Source organism: Molossus molossus, unplaced genomic scaffold (genome assembly GCF_014108415.1).
Source record: "Molossus molossus isolate mMolMol1 unplaced genomic scaffold, mMolMol1.p scaffold_m16_p_12, whole genome shotgun sequence".
NCBI classification, from domain to species: Eukaryota; Metazoa; Chordata; class Mammalia; order Chiroptera; family Molossidae; genus Molossus; species Molossus molossus.
In genome coordinates this window covers 79,672,301-79,694,325 of record NW_023425347.1, presented here as the reverse complement: position 1 = coordinate 79,694,325, position 22,025 = coordinate 79,672,301, and the positions used below count along the sequence as shown (strand labels likewise).

Here is a 22,025-nt window from a genome sequence, read left to right as displayed (position 1 = left end):
GAGGTACATGCCCTTAGCAGGAACCGTACCCAGGTCTCTCTGGACCGCAGGCCAATGCTCTAACCGCTGAGCCTAACTGGCCAGGGCTATTTATTTATTTTTTAAATGATCATTTTATTTTTTTGTCCTCACCTGAGGACATTTTTTTCGTTTTTTGTTCAGATAGAGTGGGAGGGAGAGAGAGGAAGAGAGAGAGAGAAACATCGATGTGAAAGGGACACATTGACTGGTTGGTACGTGCAACTGAGGTACGTGCCCTTAGCGGGAACTGAACCCGGGATTCTCTGGACCGCAGGCCTACATTCTAACTGCCGAGCCAAACCGGCCAGGACTGATTCTTGCTAATTTTAAAGTGTACTCTAGAATGTTCATGTTTTTAATATAGATAAGTTTTAAATTACTTATTAATTAATAGTAATTCTTTAATTCAGCAAACATTTATTGAACTTATGTTATGGGTATTATTGTAGGTGCTAAGCATACAGCAGTAAGGAATTAAAAAAAATCTCTCTATACTGAGGTACACCCCCTGCTGTGAGAAATGTGGAATCTCTAATCCTTTACAATTTTAATTCATTAGGGTTTTATTGAAATAAACTAGATTATTTATTTATTTATTTTTAAGTCCTCACACAAGGATATTTTCCCCTTTATCTTCAGATAGAGTGGGATGGGGGGAAAGAGAGAGAGAAACGTTTTTGTGAGAGAGACACATTGCCTGCATGACCCTGACCAGGGCAGGGACCAAGTTACAACCAAGGTACATGCCTGTTATCAGTATCAAACCCATAACTCTTTGGCCCGAGGGCTCGATGCTCTTAACCACTGAGCCAAGCCGGCCAGGATGAAACTAGATTATTTTAAATTTTTGTGTAACTTGAAAGGCTTTTGTATAAAAAAATACTCATTTTTTAAAATGATTTCTTTTTTAGATAGTCTATAGAATGGAGTTAAAACTTCACATTTGTATTACCCCTTTTATTTGTCAGCAGATAGATCTACCAAAAGAATGGGATATTTCATGGTGTAGCCTTTGAAATATGTATGGTTACTTGACTCCTTATAGCATCCTCAACTTTGGAGTAAAATTCCTATATTAGTTATCATGGACACATGTGCTGTAGTAGTGCTAGGAAAGAGAGTTGTGAATTTCCCTTGTTTGGGAAGTTGAGTGTGTGTGGGTTGTGTAAGATGGTATCATTAAAGAGTTGTAACTTTAGCTCAGTCACAGAATCTGAGTAGGTGTTTACTGTTGAATTAAGACTGGAAACGCTTGAGCACTGTGCACAATGGTCCAGAGGCATAAAACTATTTGAGAGATTGGGTGAGCTACAGGTTATTTATAACAGCTCTAACAGCTTTGGGGATGGGGACATAATGGGAACATAAAGGCAGGAAACAGTGAAGTACTATAGGCCAGGTATTGGAGGAGAGTCAGAAGTTTGGGCTTTTTTCTGGGGATCCTTTTTCAGAGAGCTCTCTGTCTCTGTCTCTGTCTCTGGTTCTCTGTCTCTGGTTCTCTGTCTCTCTCTGTCTCTTTGTCCATTCTGTCAACCTCTCAATACCTCCATTTCTTCATTTATAAAATAGAGGTGTTAACATACTTATTTAATGAGACTTTAGGGAAGCTAACTTGAATTAAGTAAATTTAAAAGTTGAAAACAATGCCAGGCCACAGGGTGAGGTTCCTGATAAGTGTTAATCACTAATTACAGTGATTTGGGAACCATTGCCTCAGGTCACCTAAATAATTCCATAGTTGGGCAGCTGATAGAAATTAGAGTCATAGATGATTACTAACTACATAGAAAGATTTTTATTCAAAAGTCAAAAATGTAAAATAAAATTAAAAAATGGAAATTTAACAATAAGATAATATCCCCCCCCCCCCAAATTGAGGAAGATGAATAAAACTTCATGCCAAGTGGTAGAGAAGTTCTTGAGAAACAACAGGAACTCACCTTATTCATATATGCTCTTTAATTTCATGATTCTACTTCTTGGGATTTATCATATATATGTGATCACACACATACACTCACATACACATGTGTACACTGATGTGTATAAGCCAATTTATATGCACAAGGATAGCAACTATAATATTTGGAAAAAAGTGTGAAGCGACGTGTCTATATATATACCTATATATAAAACAATGAAAGACTATGTAGTTACTATAAAGAGTGAATTGGATCTCTGTATAATGAGAACTTTCCTAGATACATTAGGTATTTTTTTTAAAAAGGGGAATTTATATATCCACTTGTGTCTTTGCTAGTCGGAGAAAAAATGATATCTTCATTTTGACTTCAGATGAGATTGAATGTTTAGTGATTGTTTGGTGTCTTCAGTCATTTTCTGTTGGGGTGCTGCTCTTTAGTGGATGTCAAGATTGCTTATTGATAGGGCATTAACCATTGTGATATTAATTCAAACTTATTTCCAAGATTGTGTTTAGGTTTTTACAGACAATTTTAATTTAAAGTATTTTTTTTTTTTTTTTTAATCCTCACCTGAGGACATTTTTCCATTTTTTACTCAGATAGAGCAGGAAGGAGAGAGAGGAAGAGAGAGAAACATCGACGTGAAAGGGACACATCGAGTGGCCGCCACCCACACGACCCAACCAGGGGGCTGGGGACAAACTGCAGCCAAGGTACATGCCCTTAGCGGGAACTGAACCTGGGTCTCTGTGGACCGCAGACTGACGCTCTAACCACTGAGCAAAACCGGCCAGGGCTAAAGTATTTTTAAATTATATTTTTAATCCTCATCTGAGGATATTTTTCCATTTATTTTTAGATAGAATGGAAGGTAGGGAGGGAGAGAGAGAGAGAAAGTGAGAGAGAGAGACACACCTATTGGTTGCCTCCCGCATGACCCTGACTGGGCCTGGGGATTGAACCTGCAAGCCAAGCTCTAATCACTGAGCCAAACCAGCCAGGGCACACTTTCAACTTTTAATATGGTCAAGCTTATTAAATTGTCTTAGAGGATTTGTTTCTGTTTACGGTTAGAAGACTTTCCTATCTTGTAGTGTCTTCATTTTTTTTTCAGTTTTTAATTTATTTGAACTTTTTTATGGTGTCAGTTGTAAAGTGGTGACTTAAAAAAGTTTTACCTTAAATGGTTACTGGTCATATTCTAATTAAGTATACTTTGGACTTTGTATTTTAAATTTCATTTCGTAAATCTATTCATTGCCTTGCCAGTATCACATTTTAATTAATTGTACATATCTTTAATATATGGTTTGGCATATTTTTCTTCTTGTTACTATTACAATTCAACATTTTCTTGGATAGTCTTCTTACTTTTATTCTTCCAGATGTCCTTGATAATGGTTTTTGTCTCAATCCACCTTTCCTATTTTGTGAGGAAATTGAGTTCTTCATAGTATTGATTTTTTTCTCTTTGTAATCGTGTATTACCTATTTACCCTCTGAAAAGTTTTGTAGTTGTTTTCATAATGACTTTATGTATTTCTTAACTTTATTTTCAGAACTTTTTTTTTTATCCTCACCTGAGGGAGGACATTTCTGCATTTATCTTTGGATAGAGCGGGAGGGAGAGAGGGAGAAAGAGAGAAACATTGATGTGAGAGAGAGACATCAAGTGGCTGCCACCCACACGACCCCAACTGGGGCCAGGACAAACTGCAACCGAGGTACATGCCCATAGTGGGAACCAAACCCCGGACTCTTCGGTCCACAGGCCAGTGCTCTAACCACTGAGCCAAACTGGCCAGGGCTATTTTCAGAACTTTTTATATGTAGTTTTATTGTGAATTGGATTTTTTCATTATGTTTTATTTTATTTAAAAAATATTTTTTTGCCCTGGCCAGTTTGGCTTAGTGGTTAGAGCATAGGCCCGCGGACCAGAGAGTCCTGTGTTCTGTTCCCACTAAGGGCACGTACCTTGATTGTGGTTCATTCCTGGCCCTGGTTGTTGTCATGCGAGTGGCAGCCAGTTGATGTGTCTCTCTCATATCGATGTTTCTCTCTCTCTCTCTCTTCCTTCTTTTCTCTCTCCTTCCCGCTCTATCTGAAGATAAATGCAAAAATGTCCTTGGGTGAGGATTAAAAAATATATTTTTTTCTTTATTGATTTTAGACAGAGAGGAGGGGAGAGGGAGGGAGAGAGAAACATTGATTGGCCACCTCCTGCATAACCCTACTGGGGATTTGGCCCACAACCTGGGTATGTGCCCTGACTGGGAATTGAACCCGTGACTGCTTGGTGCATGGGTCAACGCTCAACCAGTGAGCCACACCAGCCGGGTGTTCTTGATTTGTTTGAATGTTGAATTTTAAAAAGAGTCACTCTATTGAAATGTGTTCTTACTACAAATACATTTCAATCTACTATCTTAGACTTTTCAAATAGACTAGCATATTACCTATAAAAAATGATAATTTTGTTTCCTTTTCACTTCTTATATGTTTTTTGCTTATTGCATAGAATAGAACTTTAAAAACAAGGTAAAATAATGCTGATATTACCATTTTATGGTAAATATTTGATCTTGCTGCCAACTTCAATTCATTGTAAATGAACACCTGAATTGAGTTGAGAACAATTCTGAGAACGTATCCATACTTTGTAGGAAAGATTGCTGTGGTGATTAGTAGCAGATCATTTGTGGTGGAAGGTGAGTCTTAGTAGGAAGAGAGTGTTAGGAACCAAGTATTTATGATCCTTGTTAATTTCACTAATAGTTTGAGAGAAATATTCTTTTTTTTTTTTTTTTTTATCCTTATCCGAGGACATTTTTTGATATTTTGTTCAGATAGAGTGGGAGGGAGAGAGAGAGAGAGAAACATCGATGTGAAAGGGACACATCGAGTGGTCGCCACCCACACGACCCAACCAGGGCTAGGGACAAATTGCAACCGAGGCATGTGCCCTCAGCGGGAACCAAACCCGGGTCTCTCCAGACCGCAGGCCGATGCTCTAACCACTGAGCCAAGCCGGCCAGGGTGAGAGAAATATTCTTTAACATGTTAAACAGTTACATTCTATTCTATGTATTTGTTAAATTACCTAGTGGAAAAGTCCTTGCTTATGCAATACTTGTGAAAACCACACATGAACAAATGGCACTATTATTTTATTTTTTTTAAATCCTCACCCGAGAACATTTTTCTATTTATCTTCAGATAGGGAGGGAGGGACAGAAAGGGAGAGAGAAACATTGATGTGAGAGGGACACATTGACTGGTTGCCTCCTGCACCACCCAACCAGTGCTGGGGAAGAACCCCAACCTAGGTACGTGCCCTTGACCAGAATCAAACCTGCAGGTCATTGGTACACAGGCCGATGCTCTAACTACTGCTCAGGACCAAATGGCATGATTATTAAGAAAAACTAAGCCCTGGCTGGTTTGGCTCAGCGGTTAGAGAGTCGGCCTCTGGACCAATGAATGGTGGGTTTGATTCCAGTCAAGGGCACGTACCTCAGTTATGTTGTCCCCAGCCCTGGTCAGGTTGTGTGGGAGGCAGCCAGTCGATGTGGCTCTATCACATCGATATTTCTCTCTGTCTCTCTCCCTCCCTCCTTCCTACTTTATCTGATGATAAATAGAAAAAGAGTATCCTCGGGTGAGGAATTAAGAAAACACTAAAAAACATGACTTTGGAGTATATTGTTAAATTCAAAAAGACTTTCTTGTATTAAAATGTGTAGCTATGTATAACTATTACCATCATTTAGCATGATTTTTCATAGTGTTTCTCAAATGTTATCCTTCATAGAGGTTCTATGGTTAAGTATATTTAGGAAAGTGCTGGGTGAAACAAAGCAGTGTAGGTTTCTTTAGTTTTAGACTTCTTAGTATTTAATAAATTAATAACCACTGTTAATTACTGAAAAAAAAAATAGATTTGTATTTCTTATATTAATTTGATGACAGAACTGTTCTTAAAACATCTTGCAGGTTTTGCACAGCAAATGCTGAGAAATGCAAAGTATAACATTAAGTTAATAAAAAGATTGAGAGATTATACGATAAAACAGGTCCTCGATTGACTATTTCATTCAAGATCATTGTAACAATCGGATGCCTTAAGAACTTAACTTGTGCACTGACTGATGTGGCTCAGGTGGTTGAGTGTCATCCCATGCACTGAGAGGTCACCGGTTTGATTCCTGGTCAGGGCACATACCCAGGTTGCAGGCTCAATCCTGAGTGAGGGGTGTGCAGGAGTCAGCTGATCAGTTTCTCTCTTATCAGTGTTTCTCTCTCTCCCTCCCTCTACCTGACTGACTCTCTCTTTAAAATCAATGAAAACTTTTTTTTAAAGAACTTGTTTATATCATTAACCTTTGGTAAAATTGGTGTCATTATACATCATTTCACTTAAAGTCACAGAACCTATCAATGATGTTAAGTTAGGACTTAAACTGTACAATATCCTAGGGCCTATGGTATCCCAGGATGTTGATTGTTCAGTTCAGTGTTGATTCAGAGTTTTGCATTGTTCTCAAGATATGTTAGTAAGTTCTCAGTAATTGTTTATTGAGAGCACTTACTGTCCCCATTTATTATTATTACAAGTATATATGATCCTTTCTATTTTGTAACAGAAAAGTGATTTTTAAAAAAAAATTTTGTGGGGGTTTGTGAGTTTTAATCTGAATTGTGAGCCTTAATGAACTTATTTTGTTCATTCTAAATTTTATTTTATTCTATTCAGCAGTGTTTATGTTGTTGTGTATTTTTATACTTTGGGTTGAAAATTATAGCCTTTAGGTAGTTGGGACGGATACCAAGAAAATGCTCAACGAATATGATAGTAATATTATTTTTCTTTTTTCTTTTTTCAGTTTGAGCAGAAAACTGGTGCAGTTTTTGACGAAATTGTAGAGAACTGTAAGTACATTTTAGAAAAAAACCAATCATGTATTTAGATAGATAATATATAAGTCTAGATAGATCATTTATCTATAACAGGACTTATTAATGCGATGATCCAATTTGATTTAGTTGAGATCTCACACCTTCTTAGTATTTTCAGCAATTTAATCTGAATTGTGAGCCTTAATCTTATTTGTAGTAAATGTTTTATTCTCACTGTTATTAAGGTTGACATATAGCCGCATTTTGTGTATGTGTGAAGTATATAGAAATTTATATACCACTTAATAAAGGTTTCTACTTTTGTTTATAGGGTCTCTTAATTTTCTCTATATATTTTTTTCCATTGCACATGATTTTCTTTAAAAAAAACGAAAACAAAAAATACACCTCTGTTTCTTAAAATTTTCAAAGAATATATTCAATTTTATAGTTCAAAAGCAAATAAAGCTGAAAATGAAAACCTTTGTCTTTACCATTCTCCAAAGATAACCAGTTTTAAAAGTTTAATATATATCTTTCCCGACTTTTTTTGTGTGACTATATGTATATGTATGTATGATGGCTGCAGTTTATGTATGTGTAGGGAATTCATATGAATTGTTCTTGCTTTTTTCATTCAACGCTAAGACATCTTTTTATGTCTGTGGGTTGAACCTATTGCATCTTTTCTACCGGCTACTCAGTATTTTATTGTATGGCTATACTATAATTTAACTGATTTCTTCTTTTATACATGTGCATAATATTTTTAATTTCTCACTATTATAAGTGATATGGAGTATGTATTCCTATATACACCTTTGTCTACTTGTTGAAGTGTTTCTGTAGGATAAATTCTAAGAATAGAATTGATGAATCATCACTGGATGTTCATGTACTTGTTTATGAAAGGTTAATTTTGTCATCTAGAATTCCTAAGTTGGGAAATGTGTATTTCTTTTGTTTTGTTTTTTTAAGTTTATTTTCTCAAGTAGGATATGTGAGTACATCTTTCTCTTTGAAGTTAGTTAATATTGTTGAGTGATAACAGTTTTTATGCTACATATTAAGAGGTAACTAGTTCTCCTGATCTTTAGTGGATTTAGTTGTCTTTTTTCTTGCATGTAAGAAAGTAAATTAGGCTTCAGCTAGCTTATCCAGAAGAAACTTTAGAAGTATATTGGAGTGTTTCACAGACTTTAGGTAGGAGGTAAAGAACAGATTTCTTCTAGGAAACTCAGTGAGAGGAGACCATGGGACTGCCCTCTCTGTGCTGCCAAAAATCAGTTATGTTCCAGAGACTTATTCTCTCTGTATGTTCATTTTAAATTTCAAGTTCCTAGGGAAAAGATTATGATTGTGCCAGCTTAGATCTAATGTTTATCTTTGACCCAATTGTCTGTGGTCAGGGAAAATTAGGTTAGAAAGTAAAACATGGCTGTTAGGAGGAGAGCTATCCCTCAGCCTCTACTACTCACTCTCATTAAGTAATTTTTTTTTTTTTTTATCCTCACCTGAGGGCATTTTTCTGTTTTTTTTTTTTTGTTGTTCAGGTAGAGTGGGAGGGAGAGAGAGGAACAGAGAGAGAGAGAGAGAAACATCGATGCGAAAGGAACACATCGAGTGGCTGCCACCCGCACAACCGACCAGGGCCGGGGACAAACTGCAACCGAGGTACGTGCCCTTAGCGGGAACCGAACCCGGGTCTCTCAGGACCGCAGGCCGATGCTCCAACCGCTGAGCCAAACCGGCCAGGGCACATTAAGTAATTTTTGATTACCTTCTTCTGGACACGCCTTTGCTCAAGTCTATATACTGTATGTTGTAGTAATAGAAATTAACAAATAGCTGTCTAATGAAGGTTTTAACCTGATGCTTTGTTTGTGAAAGATATTGAATAGCAACTATCTTAAAGTGGCAGCAGGAATCTTAAAGCATTAACCAAGCTGCTGTATTTGGGTCCCTATACCTAGTACTTTGGGTTTATGTTTGTGGTCATTGGTGCTTTTCTGCACCAACCCCGAAAACATTTTTAGGCTGGAGTTTTACAAGCAGGGAATTTTATACCAAATGTTGAGTGCAAGTGGTGTGGTAAAGATTACTCTATATCTCCTTCTTTCTAGTTGATTATCGTTAAGGGACTGTTGAAGGCTTTGCACTTGCTAGATTGGAAGGGGAAACTGGCCTCTCTCCATGAAGGGGATCCAGGAACATAGATAGGAGGTAAAAGGGAGACTGCTATAAATGTAGAGGGTATTCAGACAGTGTCTGATTCTAAACATGGTCATTCAAGGCCTACCATTTTGTCTTGAGGTCTATATCCAGAAAAAAGGAGATTCAGTGTTTCTCAGGTAAATGTGTCAAACACTAGACCTACCATGTATTCATTGTCCAAAACCACTGGGACATGGGGATTAAGATACTTGTTTTGTAGATCAAATTCAGCCCTCCTAGGATATAGCCCTTGTGAAACTTTCAGCAAAATACAGTATCTGCTCATTGTTGGCACACACAGACTGACAGAGTTTAACCCAATCAATGAGGAAATTGGGAAATTTGGTTTACACATGAAGAAGCTGAGTTGACCTTCCAAAGATGTAGTGTTTTCAGTGAAAGGGATTTAAAAAGAAAAAAAGGCTTCAACATTTCATGCAAGTCAAAGAGAAAATAGGGTTGTCTAACTTCTAGTTCATCATGTCAGAAGAATCTGTGCTATGGATTTTATAAGATACATGGTGGCAGAGGAAGTGACTGATACTGTGGATTATCCTAACTCATGTTCCCTTAACTGTTGCCAATTAATGTGAAGTTTGAAAGAAATTCAAGTAGAATAGAGACGTTTTTTAAAAGTACACTCAGATAGTTGTTTCCTTATATCAAGGACTATTATTTATTTAGTACTTCTTAAAGAATTACCTGGTCATTTGCCTATGGTTAATTTTCTTACTCATAGAATAAGTTCATTGAACATAACAGACTTGACAACTTCAAGGGGAAAATTATAGCATTGCTGATTTCTTGAAATACAGTTATTTGAATTCAAAAAGTTATTCATATTATTTTGATTACTTGCAATGTATGAGTTTATTTGTGGAAAACGTTACATGTTTTATCTTTTAAAAATCCTAATAATAAATTGTAATAACTAGTAGAATAGGTTCAACTATGTATAATAGCAACACAGTAGAAACTTATTTTTCATATAAAAGAAGCTCAGATGATGACATGTCTCTAGTTATCAGGAGCCCAGGGCCTTCTGGCTTTCTGTGTCACATCATTAGCACATGGCTTCCAACCCCTCATGTTCTAAGCTGGCTATTGTATCTGTAGCCTGCTGTGGGGTAGGGAGAAGGACAAAAAGGACCACTTCTTAATAGAATCAGCTTGTAAAAGAAGTTGCCTAGACATTCTACCTGTGTACTTCAGTTTATATCTTATTAGCTACCCTAATTTCAAAGAAAACTGGGAATTGTAGTCTTTTAGCTGAACCCGTTGTTGCCAACAATAAAATGAAGGATCTCTTTGTTACTAGGTATGCAGTCTCTTCTATAACAACCCTCTAGACAAAGATACTACAACTCTCTCTCTTTTATTAAGAGGGAAAGTAAGGCTTAGAGACATTATTTAACTTTTAGGTAGTGCAATCAGGATTTTAATTCAGGTTTACCTAACTCCAAAGCTCCTCCTTTTAAATCTTTCATTACCTCTTTCTGAACTGCCCCATAGTTTATTGGAATCACAGGTCTTTAAGAATAATTATTTGCTAGAAATAAAAAAATAATTTGTAAGATAACTTAGAAATATTTTAATAAGTAGTAACCATGACAAGTTTTTGTGTCTTTCTATGCAGTATCAATGGCAGTTTGTGTTTTAATTATAATGTATCAGTGCAGCTCAGTTTTGAAAAGAACTGATAAGTTGAGCAGTTGTTTTGTTTTCACACCAGAACTACTTAAATATTTCTGTTTACAAGGTCTATTGCTGACTATCATTTGGGTCCTTCCAACACGGTGAAGGAATATTTTTATCAAGATTGAAACCAAAGCCAAAAAAAGTCTTCTTTAGGGTATAAACATGGGTACAAAATTGAGATGACTTTAAATAAAAACACCTCACCATTCTCAATAATTTTTTAGTTTAATAAACAAGAATTTTTCTGAATTAAATTATATAAAGTTTTGAATGAATAAAATGGACTAAACTAATTTTTGTTTTATCTCTAAATTGCTAAAAGGTCTGGAGTTACACAAACAGTTTGTAGTTATATTTTAAGATTATCTTTAAAATTGAGTGGTTGCAGGGAAATTTTGACACTGAAAAGAAGATAAAAGTTTTATATGTATTTTAGTTTAGGTTGATCAATAGAGTAAGAGTCTGGTAAAGAGTGAAAGTATATTGCAAATGTTTGACTATAAGGTGATTCCAGATATAGGGTGCTCATCCATTTTCTAATGAAAAGATCTAAAAATGGAAAATTTTGCCATTTAGAATACATGTTCTCTTAGATATAGGGATAAAAGTCAGATGTCTGCTGATCATTTGTTAATTATATACATAATTAAACCTAATTATGTTAATATCATTAACTTAGAAAATTTTGTTTTTCTTCCAGTTATTTTTAGGTTTTAATCCTCACCCGAGGATATTTTTTTCCATTTATCATCAGATAGAGTGGGAGGGAGGGAGAGAGAGAGAGAAGGGGAAATATCGATATGAGAGAGACATATCAACTGGTTGCCTCCTACACAACCTGACCAGGGCTGAGGACAGTCCGCAGCTGAGGCAGGTGCCCTTGACCATAATCAAACTCGTGATTCATTGGTCCTTGGGCTGATGCTCTAACCATTAGCAAAACTGGCCAGGGCCAGATAGTATGATCTATAAAGCCTAAAATGTTTACTGTCTCTGTTGCAACAACTCAACTTTGCTTTTGTAGCATGAAAGCAGCAATAGACAATACAAAAAGGAGGCTAATTTTTAAATTTAATTTAACATAATTTTCATGTGTCAGGAAATAATTTTCTTTTGATTTTTTTTTTTTTTATGTTTTAAAACTGTGAAAATCATTCCTTATAGGTGATAGGAAAATAACAGGTGGCTTCTAGATTTGGCATGTAGGCATAGTTTACCTGTCCCTGCTGTAGTTTATATGTGGGGAGGTGATTGCTCAGGCCTAAGGTGTGTACATTCTCAACTTTACTAGAATGCAAAACTTATTTTTCTAAATAGTTTTATCCATTTATGTTTCTACCATTGGTTAGCGTTTTGGTCATTATGCATCTGGCCAACACTTGATATCATTATTATTATTATTGTTATCATCACTATTTTTATCCTTATCTGAGGACATTTTTTCCATTTTTTGTTCAGATAGAGTGGGAGGGAGAGCGAGGAAGAGAGAGAGAGAGAGAAACATCGATGTGAAAGGGACACATCAAGTGTTTGCCACCTGCACAACCCAACTGGGGCCAGGGACAAACTGCAATCGAGGTATGGTGCCCTTAGCGGGAACCGGACCCGGGTCTCTCTGGACCACAGGCCGACGCTCTAATCGCTGAGCCAAACTGGCCAGGGCAACACTTGATATTATTAAGACTTTTAAACTTTGTGAATATGGTAGATATAACATGGAATTCATTTTTTTAAAATATTTGGATTTCCCTGATTAATAATTTAGTTGAATACATTTTCATATTTATTGGCCATTTCAGATAACCTCATTTGTAAAATGACTGTTCAGTTAAAACTTTTGCCCAGTTACTATTGGGTTGTTGGTCTTTTCTTAATTGCAGGAGTTCCCTGAATATTATGATGAATAAACGTGTCAGTTATAAGTATTGCAAATAAAGTCTCTTAATTCATGACTTGTCTTTATGAAGTCTTTTCATAAACAGATATTAATTTTAACATAGATGAATGATAACAGTTGTATCAGTCTTTTTCTTTATGGTTTGCTCCCCCCATTACACTGAAGAAAATTTTTCCTAGGCTGAGGTCTGTCAGAAAGACCTATAATATTATTTCCTAAAATGTTCATTTTTTTAAATCTTTTATATGGAGCCCTTGAATTATCCTAGATTTAACTTTTTATGGCTTGGGTTAGGGAACTAATTTTATTTCTTTTCATAATGTTGACATTATTTCACCACCATTTATCAAATACCTACTTTCTTTTCTCAGTGATCTATAAAGTTATTCTATGATGTATATCTGTAGGCTTTTTTCCCATGTTCTCAGTTAATGTTTCATTGGACTATTTGTTTATTCCTGTGCCTGTACCATGTTGTCTTAGTTAATTTAGTTACAATAAATCTTAATAATCTTATGGTTCGTAATCCTGAAAATTGTTCTTCAGGAATGTTTTGCCTATTTTTGCCACTATTCATTTTAGAAGTACCTCGCCAAGTCCCTAACAAAACAAAATTAAATAACAAAATCTTGTTGGGAATTTGATTGGAATTGTCTTGAATCTATACATCAAGAAAGAGAATTGACATGTTTATGATATCAAGTCTTCTTATCTATGAACTTGGTATGTCTTTCCATTCATTAAAATCTTTAATACCTTAGAATACAGTTTTACGATCTAGCCCAGCTGGTGTGGCTCAGTGGATTGAGCATCGATCCATGGACTGAGAGGTCCCGGTTTGATACCCAGTCAGGGCACATGTGCCAGGGTTACAGACTTGATCCCCAGTATGGGGTGTGCAGGAGGCAATTGATCGATGTATCTCTCTCACATCAATGTTTCTCTCTCTCTCTTCTTTCCTCTCTCTCTAGTAAAATTTAAAAAAAAACTAAAAAACAAAAAGTATTATAATCTACTCTACAGAGCTTTTTATTTTATATTTTAGCATTTAAGTTTTATTTAATTTGAAATATATTTTTGGAGTTAGGATAAGATTGGATTCTACATTATTTTTAGATGAGTAGCTGATTGCACTACCGTATGTTAAATAATTCATCTTTTCATCTAAATAATTGATATTTTCATCACTGAATTGTCACTGCTGAAATATACTAAAACTGTATTTGTGGGAATCTCCTTTTGAAAGTTCTGTAACATTCTATTAATTTATATATATTTATATCTTAATACCAAATATTTCTATACCAGTATCATTTATTTTATTTGTATATATTATTAGAAATGTCTTTTTGTTTATTTAGGTCTTTTATTTCTCTCAGCAATGTTTTGTATTTTTCAGAATACAGGTCTTGTACATATTTTGTTATCCCTATATATTTTAGATTTCTTATGCTATTATAAATGAAATTTAAAAAATTAAATTTGTTGAAGTATAATGTATAGATAATAAAATGTTGCTGATACAGCTAGATATTCATATATAAAAATTATTTGTTTTGACTCTTACATTACACTATATACAAAACTAACTAGAGATCGATGGCAAATCTAATCATAAAGTTAAGGCTAAAACTATAAAGTTTCAGCCCTGGCCGGTTTGGCTCAGCGGTTAGAGCGTCGGCCTGTGGTCCGGAGAGACCTGGGTTCGGTTCCCGCTAAGGGCACGTGCTTCGGTTGCAGTTTGTCCCCGGCCCTGGTTGGTCGTGCGGGAGGCAGCCACTCGATGTGTCCCTTCACGTCGATGTTTCTCTCTCTCTCCCTTCCTCTCTCTCCCTCCCACTGTATCTGTACAAAAAATGGAAAAATATCCTCGGGTGAGGATAAAAAAAAAACAAAAAACAAACAAACAAACAAAAAACTATAAAGTTTCAAAAAGAAAAAAACACAATTAAAAATACTCACGATTTTAGGATAAGTTTCTTAGAACACAAAGAACACAGACCAGAATGATATAATAATAATATAATAATCATAAAATGGGGTTTTATCAAAATTAAAAACTTGTTCTTTTCAAAGAACATCACTGAGATAATGAAAAGGCAACCCATAGAATAGATAAATGAATGGATGGATATATGAATAGATGGATAGGTGGATGGATAGATATGAGAAGAGTACAGATAGATATAGATAGTGAAATTATAGAGATACCCCATCTATTTCTATCTGTTGATATAAACAACAGAAGACTTGTATACAGAATATGTAAAGAATCCTTACAACTTTAACAATAAAAAGACAAAACAGAAATTTTAAAATGGGCAAAGATTTAAACAGATACTTCAGAAAAGAAAAAGTGACCAATACACACATTGGTTTAACATCATTAGTCAGCAGGAATATACAAGTTAAAACCACAATGAGATGCCATTCTTCACACTAAAATAACTATTTCAAAAGACAAAATACCACTTAAATAAAATGAGAAATTCCTTGAAAAATACAGACTTATAAAATGAGTTTAGTGTAAGTCATCCAACTCTGTTATTCTTAAAAATCATTTTGTCTATTCCAACCCTTTGCATTTACATATACAACTTAGAATCAACATGTAAATTATATAACTAAATCACTGGGAGTTTGATTAAATCTGCAGGTTAATTTTGGGGGAGAATTAACATCTTAAATGTATTGAGACTTCATACCCATGAACATAGTATATTTTTTATTTATGTCTTCTTTAAATCTCCAAATAATTTCTGAATTATTGTGGGGTTTTTTTTGTGGTACGTGCTCCTAGCACGAACCGAACCCGGGACTTTCTGGTCTGCAGACTGATGCTTAACCACTGAGCCACACCAGCTGGGCTGTTTTTGTTTTTTTGATAGTGGTCAGCCTAATGGGTGTGAACTAATAGATATCTCCTTGTAGTTTAATTTGCATTTCCATAATGATTAGTGATACTGAACATTTTTTCTATTCCTCAATGATATGCTCTTTTATTGTGTTTTAGAGAGAGAGAAAGAGGTGAGGAGAGAGAGAGAGAAACATTGATGTGAGAGAGAAACATCTATCCGTGGCCTCCCGTATGTGCCCTGACTAGGAATTGAACCCATAACCTTCTGGTGTACTGGATGATGCTCCAGGTCTTTATTTTTCCTTTTTATTTATTTTTTTATTGATCTTATGGAGAGAGAGAGAGCAAAAGAGAGAAACATCGATTTGTTATTCCGTTCACTTATGCATTCATTAGTTGCTTCTTGTAAGTGCCCTTACCAGGGATCAACCCGCAACCTTGGTGTGTTGGGAGGATGCTCCAACCGTCTGAATTACACAGCCAGGGCTGAGCATCTTTTCATGTGTTTGTTTTTTATTTGTATTTCTGTCTTTATGGTCAGTTTATCTAGAGGTTTATCAATTTACTTCTTTTAAAGTATCTTGCTATTGTTTTTTATTAATTTTTCTACTGTTTGTCCATTTTCTATCATATAGATTTTTATTTTATCTTTGTTATTCCTTTCTCTACTTTGGGTTTAAGTTGATCTTTTTCTGCCTTCTTTTTTTTTTTTTTAATCCTCACCCGAGGATATTTTTCTATTTATTTCCAGATAGAGTGGGAGGGAGCGAGAGAGAGGGAGAGAAAGGGAAAGAGAGAGAAACGTCGATGTCAGAGGGACACATTGACTGGTTGCCTTTCGCACAACCCTGACCAGGGTCAGGTACAAACTGCAACCGAGGTATGTGCTCTTGGCCAGAATTGAACCTGCGACTCATTGGTACATGGGCCAATGCTCTGCTTCTGAGCCAAGTTGGCCAGGGCTTTTTCTACCTTCTTAAGGTAGAAGTTTAGGTCACAGATTTTAAACTAATTTTCTTTCTTTTTTATTAATCCTCACTAGAGGATATTTTTCCATTTTATTTTCAGACGAAGTGGGACGGGGGGAGAGAGAGACAGAGAGAGAGACAGAAAAACATCATTGTGAGAGAGACACATCGACTGGTTGCCTCCTGCATGACCCCGACCATGGCCAGGGACCGAATTGCAACTGAGGTACATGCTCTTGACTGGAATTGAACCTAAGACTCTTTGGTCCGCAGGCCGACGCTCTAACCACTGAGCAAGACATGCCAGGACATAGACTATTTTTCTTTCTTAGTAGAAGCATATAAATATAAGTTTTCTTGTAAGCATTTCTTTTACTGCACTTCTCAAATTTTTGTTACGCGGTGTTTTTATTGTCATTCAGTTCAAAATATCTTCTAATTTTCCTTGTGATTTCTTCGTTGAACAGTGCTTTATTTTAAAAGAATTATTTTGTTTTCTAAATATTTGGAGTTTTGCTAAATGCATTTTTGTTATTGAGTACTGATGTAATTCCATTTTGGTCAAAGTAGATATTTTCTAAAATTTCCATTTCATATATATTTTTATTATGTTTTCACTGATTTTAGAGCAAGGGGGGGGAGAGAGAGAGAGAGAGAGAGAGAGAAATTGAAAGAAACATTGATTGCCTGCCTCCTGTATGCACCCGACTGGCCATTGAGCCTGCAACCTGGGTATGTGCTCCAGCCAGGCATTGAACCGGTGACATTTTGGTGTGCAGGACAATGCTCAATTGAGCCACACCAGCTATGGCCCATTATTTCATATTTTTATCACTTACTATATGATCTGAGTTGGTGATTGTTCCATGTGTACTTGAAAAGAGTATGTGTTCTGCCATTTTCTTTTTTTAACTTATCCTTATTGCTTAATGTATTGCAGATGGCCTGTGTTCTGCCCTTTTATGATATATATTTTATAAATGTCTTTAGGGCCAATTATTTGAAAGTGGCCAGGGCCATGCAGTTAATTTTTTATTTCAGACACTATCTATATGTTTCAGTTTCAGAAGTTCCTTTTCAAAAAGTAATTTCTACTTTTCTTCTCATTAAGGTTGTTTTTATACTTTAAATAAATTGTTATATTTAGTTACTTTTGACGTACAATATTATATTAGCTTCAGTTATACAACCCAGTGATTTGACATTATATACTTACAAAGTGATCACCCTTGTAAATCTCATCTCCATCTGACACCATACATAGTTATTACAATATTATTGAGTATATTCCCTATGCTGTACCTGACATCCTCGTGACTATTCTGTAACTGCCATTTGTACTTCTTAACGCCTTCCCCTTTTTTACCCATCCCCAAATCTCTCTCCCATCTGGCAACCGTCAAAATGTTCCCTTTATCTATGAGTCTGTTTCTGTTCTGCTTTTTTGTTTATTTTGTTTTACAGATTCCACATATAATTTAAATCACCTGGCATTTGTCTGTCTCTGTCTGACATCACTTAGCATAACATACTCTAGGTACATCCATGTTGTACATGACAAGATTTCATTCATTTTTACAGCTGAGTCATATTCCATCGTGTATATACACTACATCTTTATCCATTCATTTCTTGGTGGACACTCAGGTTGCTTCCATATCTTGGCTATTGTAAATAATGCTGTAGTGAATATATAGGTGCATATATCTTTTCAGTTTAGTGTTTTGGTATGCTTGAAGTTGTTACAGAGGCTCTTTAAACTATCCTCATTTTTTTGGGATGCTTTTTCTTTTTGCTCCTCTGATTGGGTGTTTTCTGCTTCCTTCTCTTCCAAATTGCTAATTTGATCTTCTACTTAATCTACTGTACTGTTGATACCCTGTAATGTATTCTTCATTTCATTTAGTGTATTCATTTATGACTGGTTCTTTTTTATGTTTTGTATCTCCAGTTTTATGTTTTCTATTTATTTCTTTGTTGAAGTTCTCACTGAATTCATTGAGCATCCTTATAACCAGTGTTTTGAACTTGGAATTTGGTAAATTTTTTTCTTCATTTTGTTTAGGTTGTATATGGAGTTTTGTTCTGTTTTTTGATTTGGGACATGTTTCTTTGTCTCCTCATTTTGTCTTATTTTTATTTTTTTTATCCTTACCCGAGGACATTTTTCGATATTTTGTTCAGATAGAGTGGGAGGGAGAGAGAGAGAGAAACATCGACGTGAAAGGGACACATTGAGTGGTTGCCACCCACATGACCCAACCAGGGCCGGGGACAAACTGCAACTGAGGTATGTGCCCTTAGCGGGAACCGAACCCAGGTCTCTCTGGACCACAGGCCAACGCTCTAACCGCTGAGCCAAATTGGCCACGGCTGTCTCCTCATTTTGGCTGCCTTTCTGTGTTTGTTTCTATGTATTGGGCATAGCTGCTAGTCTTCTGGGCTTGGTAGAGTGACCTTATGCAGTTGGTGTCCTGTAGGGTTCACTGGCCCAACCTGTGCCCAGCCTGGCATGAGCTACAAAGCTATCTGCAGATGGCTGCTACTTGTGCTGGGCTTAGAGTTGCCTAGGAGATTCCAAGCCTGATACTTCTCATGCTGCACCTGGGGCCACTTAGCAGTATGGGGCATGATGAGGCCAGATATTACTTGTTTGAGAGGTTTAAGGAAAGTCCAGAGCATGAGCCAAGACAGGTTGTTTGTACATTTGTATGGAAAAGGCTTGGGTAGGCCTGAAAGTTGTGTGGGGCAGGGTCTCACGGAATAACTAGGGCCCGGTGAACAGTGTTAGCCAGGTTAATGGAGACTCAGATATGGCACCTGCCTGCTGGCTCTGGGGGATGGGCTCAGTAAAGAAACAATGGTCTCTGCCAGCACTTCTGTCTGGAAGAAAGCTCTTGCCTTGATGTCAGGCAATTCAGTCCCTCTTCTTATGTCTCTGGTGCCTTTTGAGCTGCTTCCCCAGCATTGAAGCTTAGAGTTAGTGTGAGTAAGTCCTTGAGCCTGCCCTTTAAGAGGAACATCTGAGACTTGAGCTGCCCTCTGTCTCACTCAGCCATAACCTGTGCTGGTTTTTACAGCCAGAATTTATGGGGACTTCTCTTCCTGGCTTGGAACCCTGGGCTGGGGGACTTAGTGTGGGGCTGGGACCCCTGGCTCCTCAGGGGTGACTTCCCCAGCCTAGACATCTCTGCTAAATTTTATCTGCCACAGGTGGGTGTGGGACCAGCCCATTTTGTGTCTCTGCCCCTCCTACTAGTCTTGATGTGGCTTCTTCTTTATATTCTTAGTTATAGGATTTCTGTTTAGTTAGGTTTCAGGTGGTTTGGAATGATAGTTGTTCTGTAGTTTAATTGCATGTTTGGATTGTGGAAGGGTGCGTTTATGCCACCGACATGACCAGAACAGAACCTGTGTTTTTCATTCAATTGTTGTACAATGAGAGCGAAACATTGATCGGCTGTCTCCTGCACACCCTGTACTGGGGATCGAGTCCGCAACCTGGGCATGTGTCCTGACTGGGAATTGAACCAGCAATCTCTTGATGCATGGGTCGATGTTCAACCACTGAGCCACATAGGCCGGGCAACAACCCATATTTAAATGAAAACAAAATATTACTAATTTTTAGTTGTAATTCCCCTGAGAAAACTCACTCATCTTCATTTGCACTCAGCATAGATTGCTAGGGATTGCTCTGAGATAAGTAAATGGTTCATTTCTGGTATGGTAGAGCATTCAGTGGTTCATCTTTTTTGGTGGAATTGTTCAAGGAGGTGGTTGACCCTTTGATAGGGGTTTTGTGGAAAAAATTTAATCATCTAAGAAGAGGTTGAATTTGATGAATATGAGGATCACTTTCAACCTTGGATGCAATGATTTATCTATGCAGTTTATGCCTGGTTCATAAAAAGCTAGAACTCATTATACAAAGTGTGGTCTGTGGATTAACAGTATTAGCATCACCTGGGAGTAAGCTGGAAATAAAATTATTGGATGCCATCCTTGACCTAGTGAACCAGAATTTTAGGGGATGAAGCTCAGGAATCTATTTCCAACAAGCTCACCAAGATATTCTGAAGGCCAGTGGTCACTGAGAAGTGTTGCTTTTAGCTTAGTGGTCCTCAACCATTATTGGACATCATAAGCAAAGTTATCTAGGGGTGCTTGTTTTTATTTTGTTTAAATTGTTTTAATTAAGGTAAAATTGATATAAAACATTCTATTAGTTTTAGGTGTACAGCATAATGATTTTCTTGCTGTATGTATATTTTGAAATGATTACACTAAGTTAACATCCATTATCAGTTTTTTTTTTAACTTGGAAACACTATTAGAAATATATTTTACACTTAGACCTATGTGTATACACAGAAATTTTTGTAGCATTACTTATTGTCACTCTGAATGATGCACTTTGTTTTCTGTTCTAGCTATTTTAAATCAAATCCTGGCTCTGACTTACTAATGGGTTGATAGCTGCAGTTTGAAAAGAGTAGATTGTGTATTCTAATTATCCCATTTCCATGAATAGTTTCCTTTTGGTTACTGGCCTATTAATAGCTAAGGTACTTTTTCAGCCTAGGATCATAAATAAGAATTAAAATTCTTCCTATTACTCTAAGTGTGCCCTGATAAGAATCAGAGTCTGTCACTAAGGGAGGAAGCTAGAATGGCTATCGAGGATTATCTAGTCATTTCAGACAAAGCCACATGATTCAGCTGTTGATGAATTACAAGCTTACCAAGAGTCAGTTGTTCCCAAACCTGTTTATTTTAGTTGTCATTGTATTACGTTATTTTAATTGTACTGTTTTTACACTAGTGAAATTTACTTCAGAGTTGTTTCTGTGAACAATTTGAATGCCTTAGAAAGACTTCCCAGGTACCTAGGTATGTCTGTAAAAATATGGAGGTGCAAGTGTCTATTTTCTCATTTAACTTTTAAAGAAAACAAAATAGCATTCATTAAAACTGCATTATAGTTGTGAATTAAAAAAAAAGTCAAATTAGCATACATACCCTTTTTCAATGTCTTGCCTGATCATCACATGATTGCCTAATGTGCTTTTATGAATCCCAAGTGAAAATAAATGTTTAAGGCATGTTCGTTTTGTTGATTCCTGGCTTTATGGGACTTAAAAAAAATTTTTTTTTTCCTCTTCATTTTAGAGAGAGTGGGAGAGAGAGATAGAAACATTGATGAGAGAGAACATCGATTGGCCGCCTCCTGCATGCCCCCACTGGGGATTGGGCCCACAATCTGGGCATGTGCCCTGACTGAGAATCGAACCAGCAATCTCTTGGTGCATGGGTCAACGCTCAACCAGTGAGCCACACCAGTGGGCCTTTATGGGACTTTTTTTTTTTTTTTTTATCCTCACCCGAGGATATTTTTCCATTTTTTGTACAGATAGAGTGGGAGGGAGAGAGAGGAAGGGAGAGAGAGAGAGAAACATCGACGTGAAGGGACACATCGAGTGGCTGCCACCCGCACGACCAACCAGGGCCGGGGACAAACTGCAACCGAAGCACGTGCCCTTAGCGG

General features: G+C 36.6%; 1 protein-coding gene across 2 annotated transcripts in view; it reads left to right on the top strand.

Moving 5' to 3' along the window:
* ZMYM4 (zinc finger MYM-type containing 4) overlaps positions 1-22,025 on the top strand; it is a 131,539-nt gene that overhangs the window by 42,151 nt on the left and 67,363 nt on the right. For both annotated transcript variants that reach the window (XM_036255179.1, XM_036255180.1), the window contains one exon: positions 6,831-6,876. In XM_036255179.1, the coding sequence (XP_036111072.1) occupies positions 6,831-6,876 (46 nt within the window). The remainder of the gene's footprint in view (positions 1-6,830; positions 6,877-22,025) is intronic.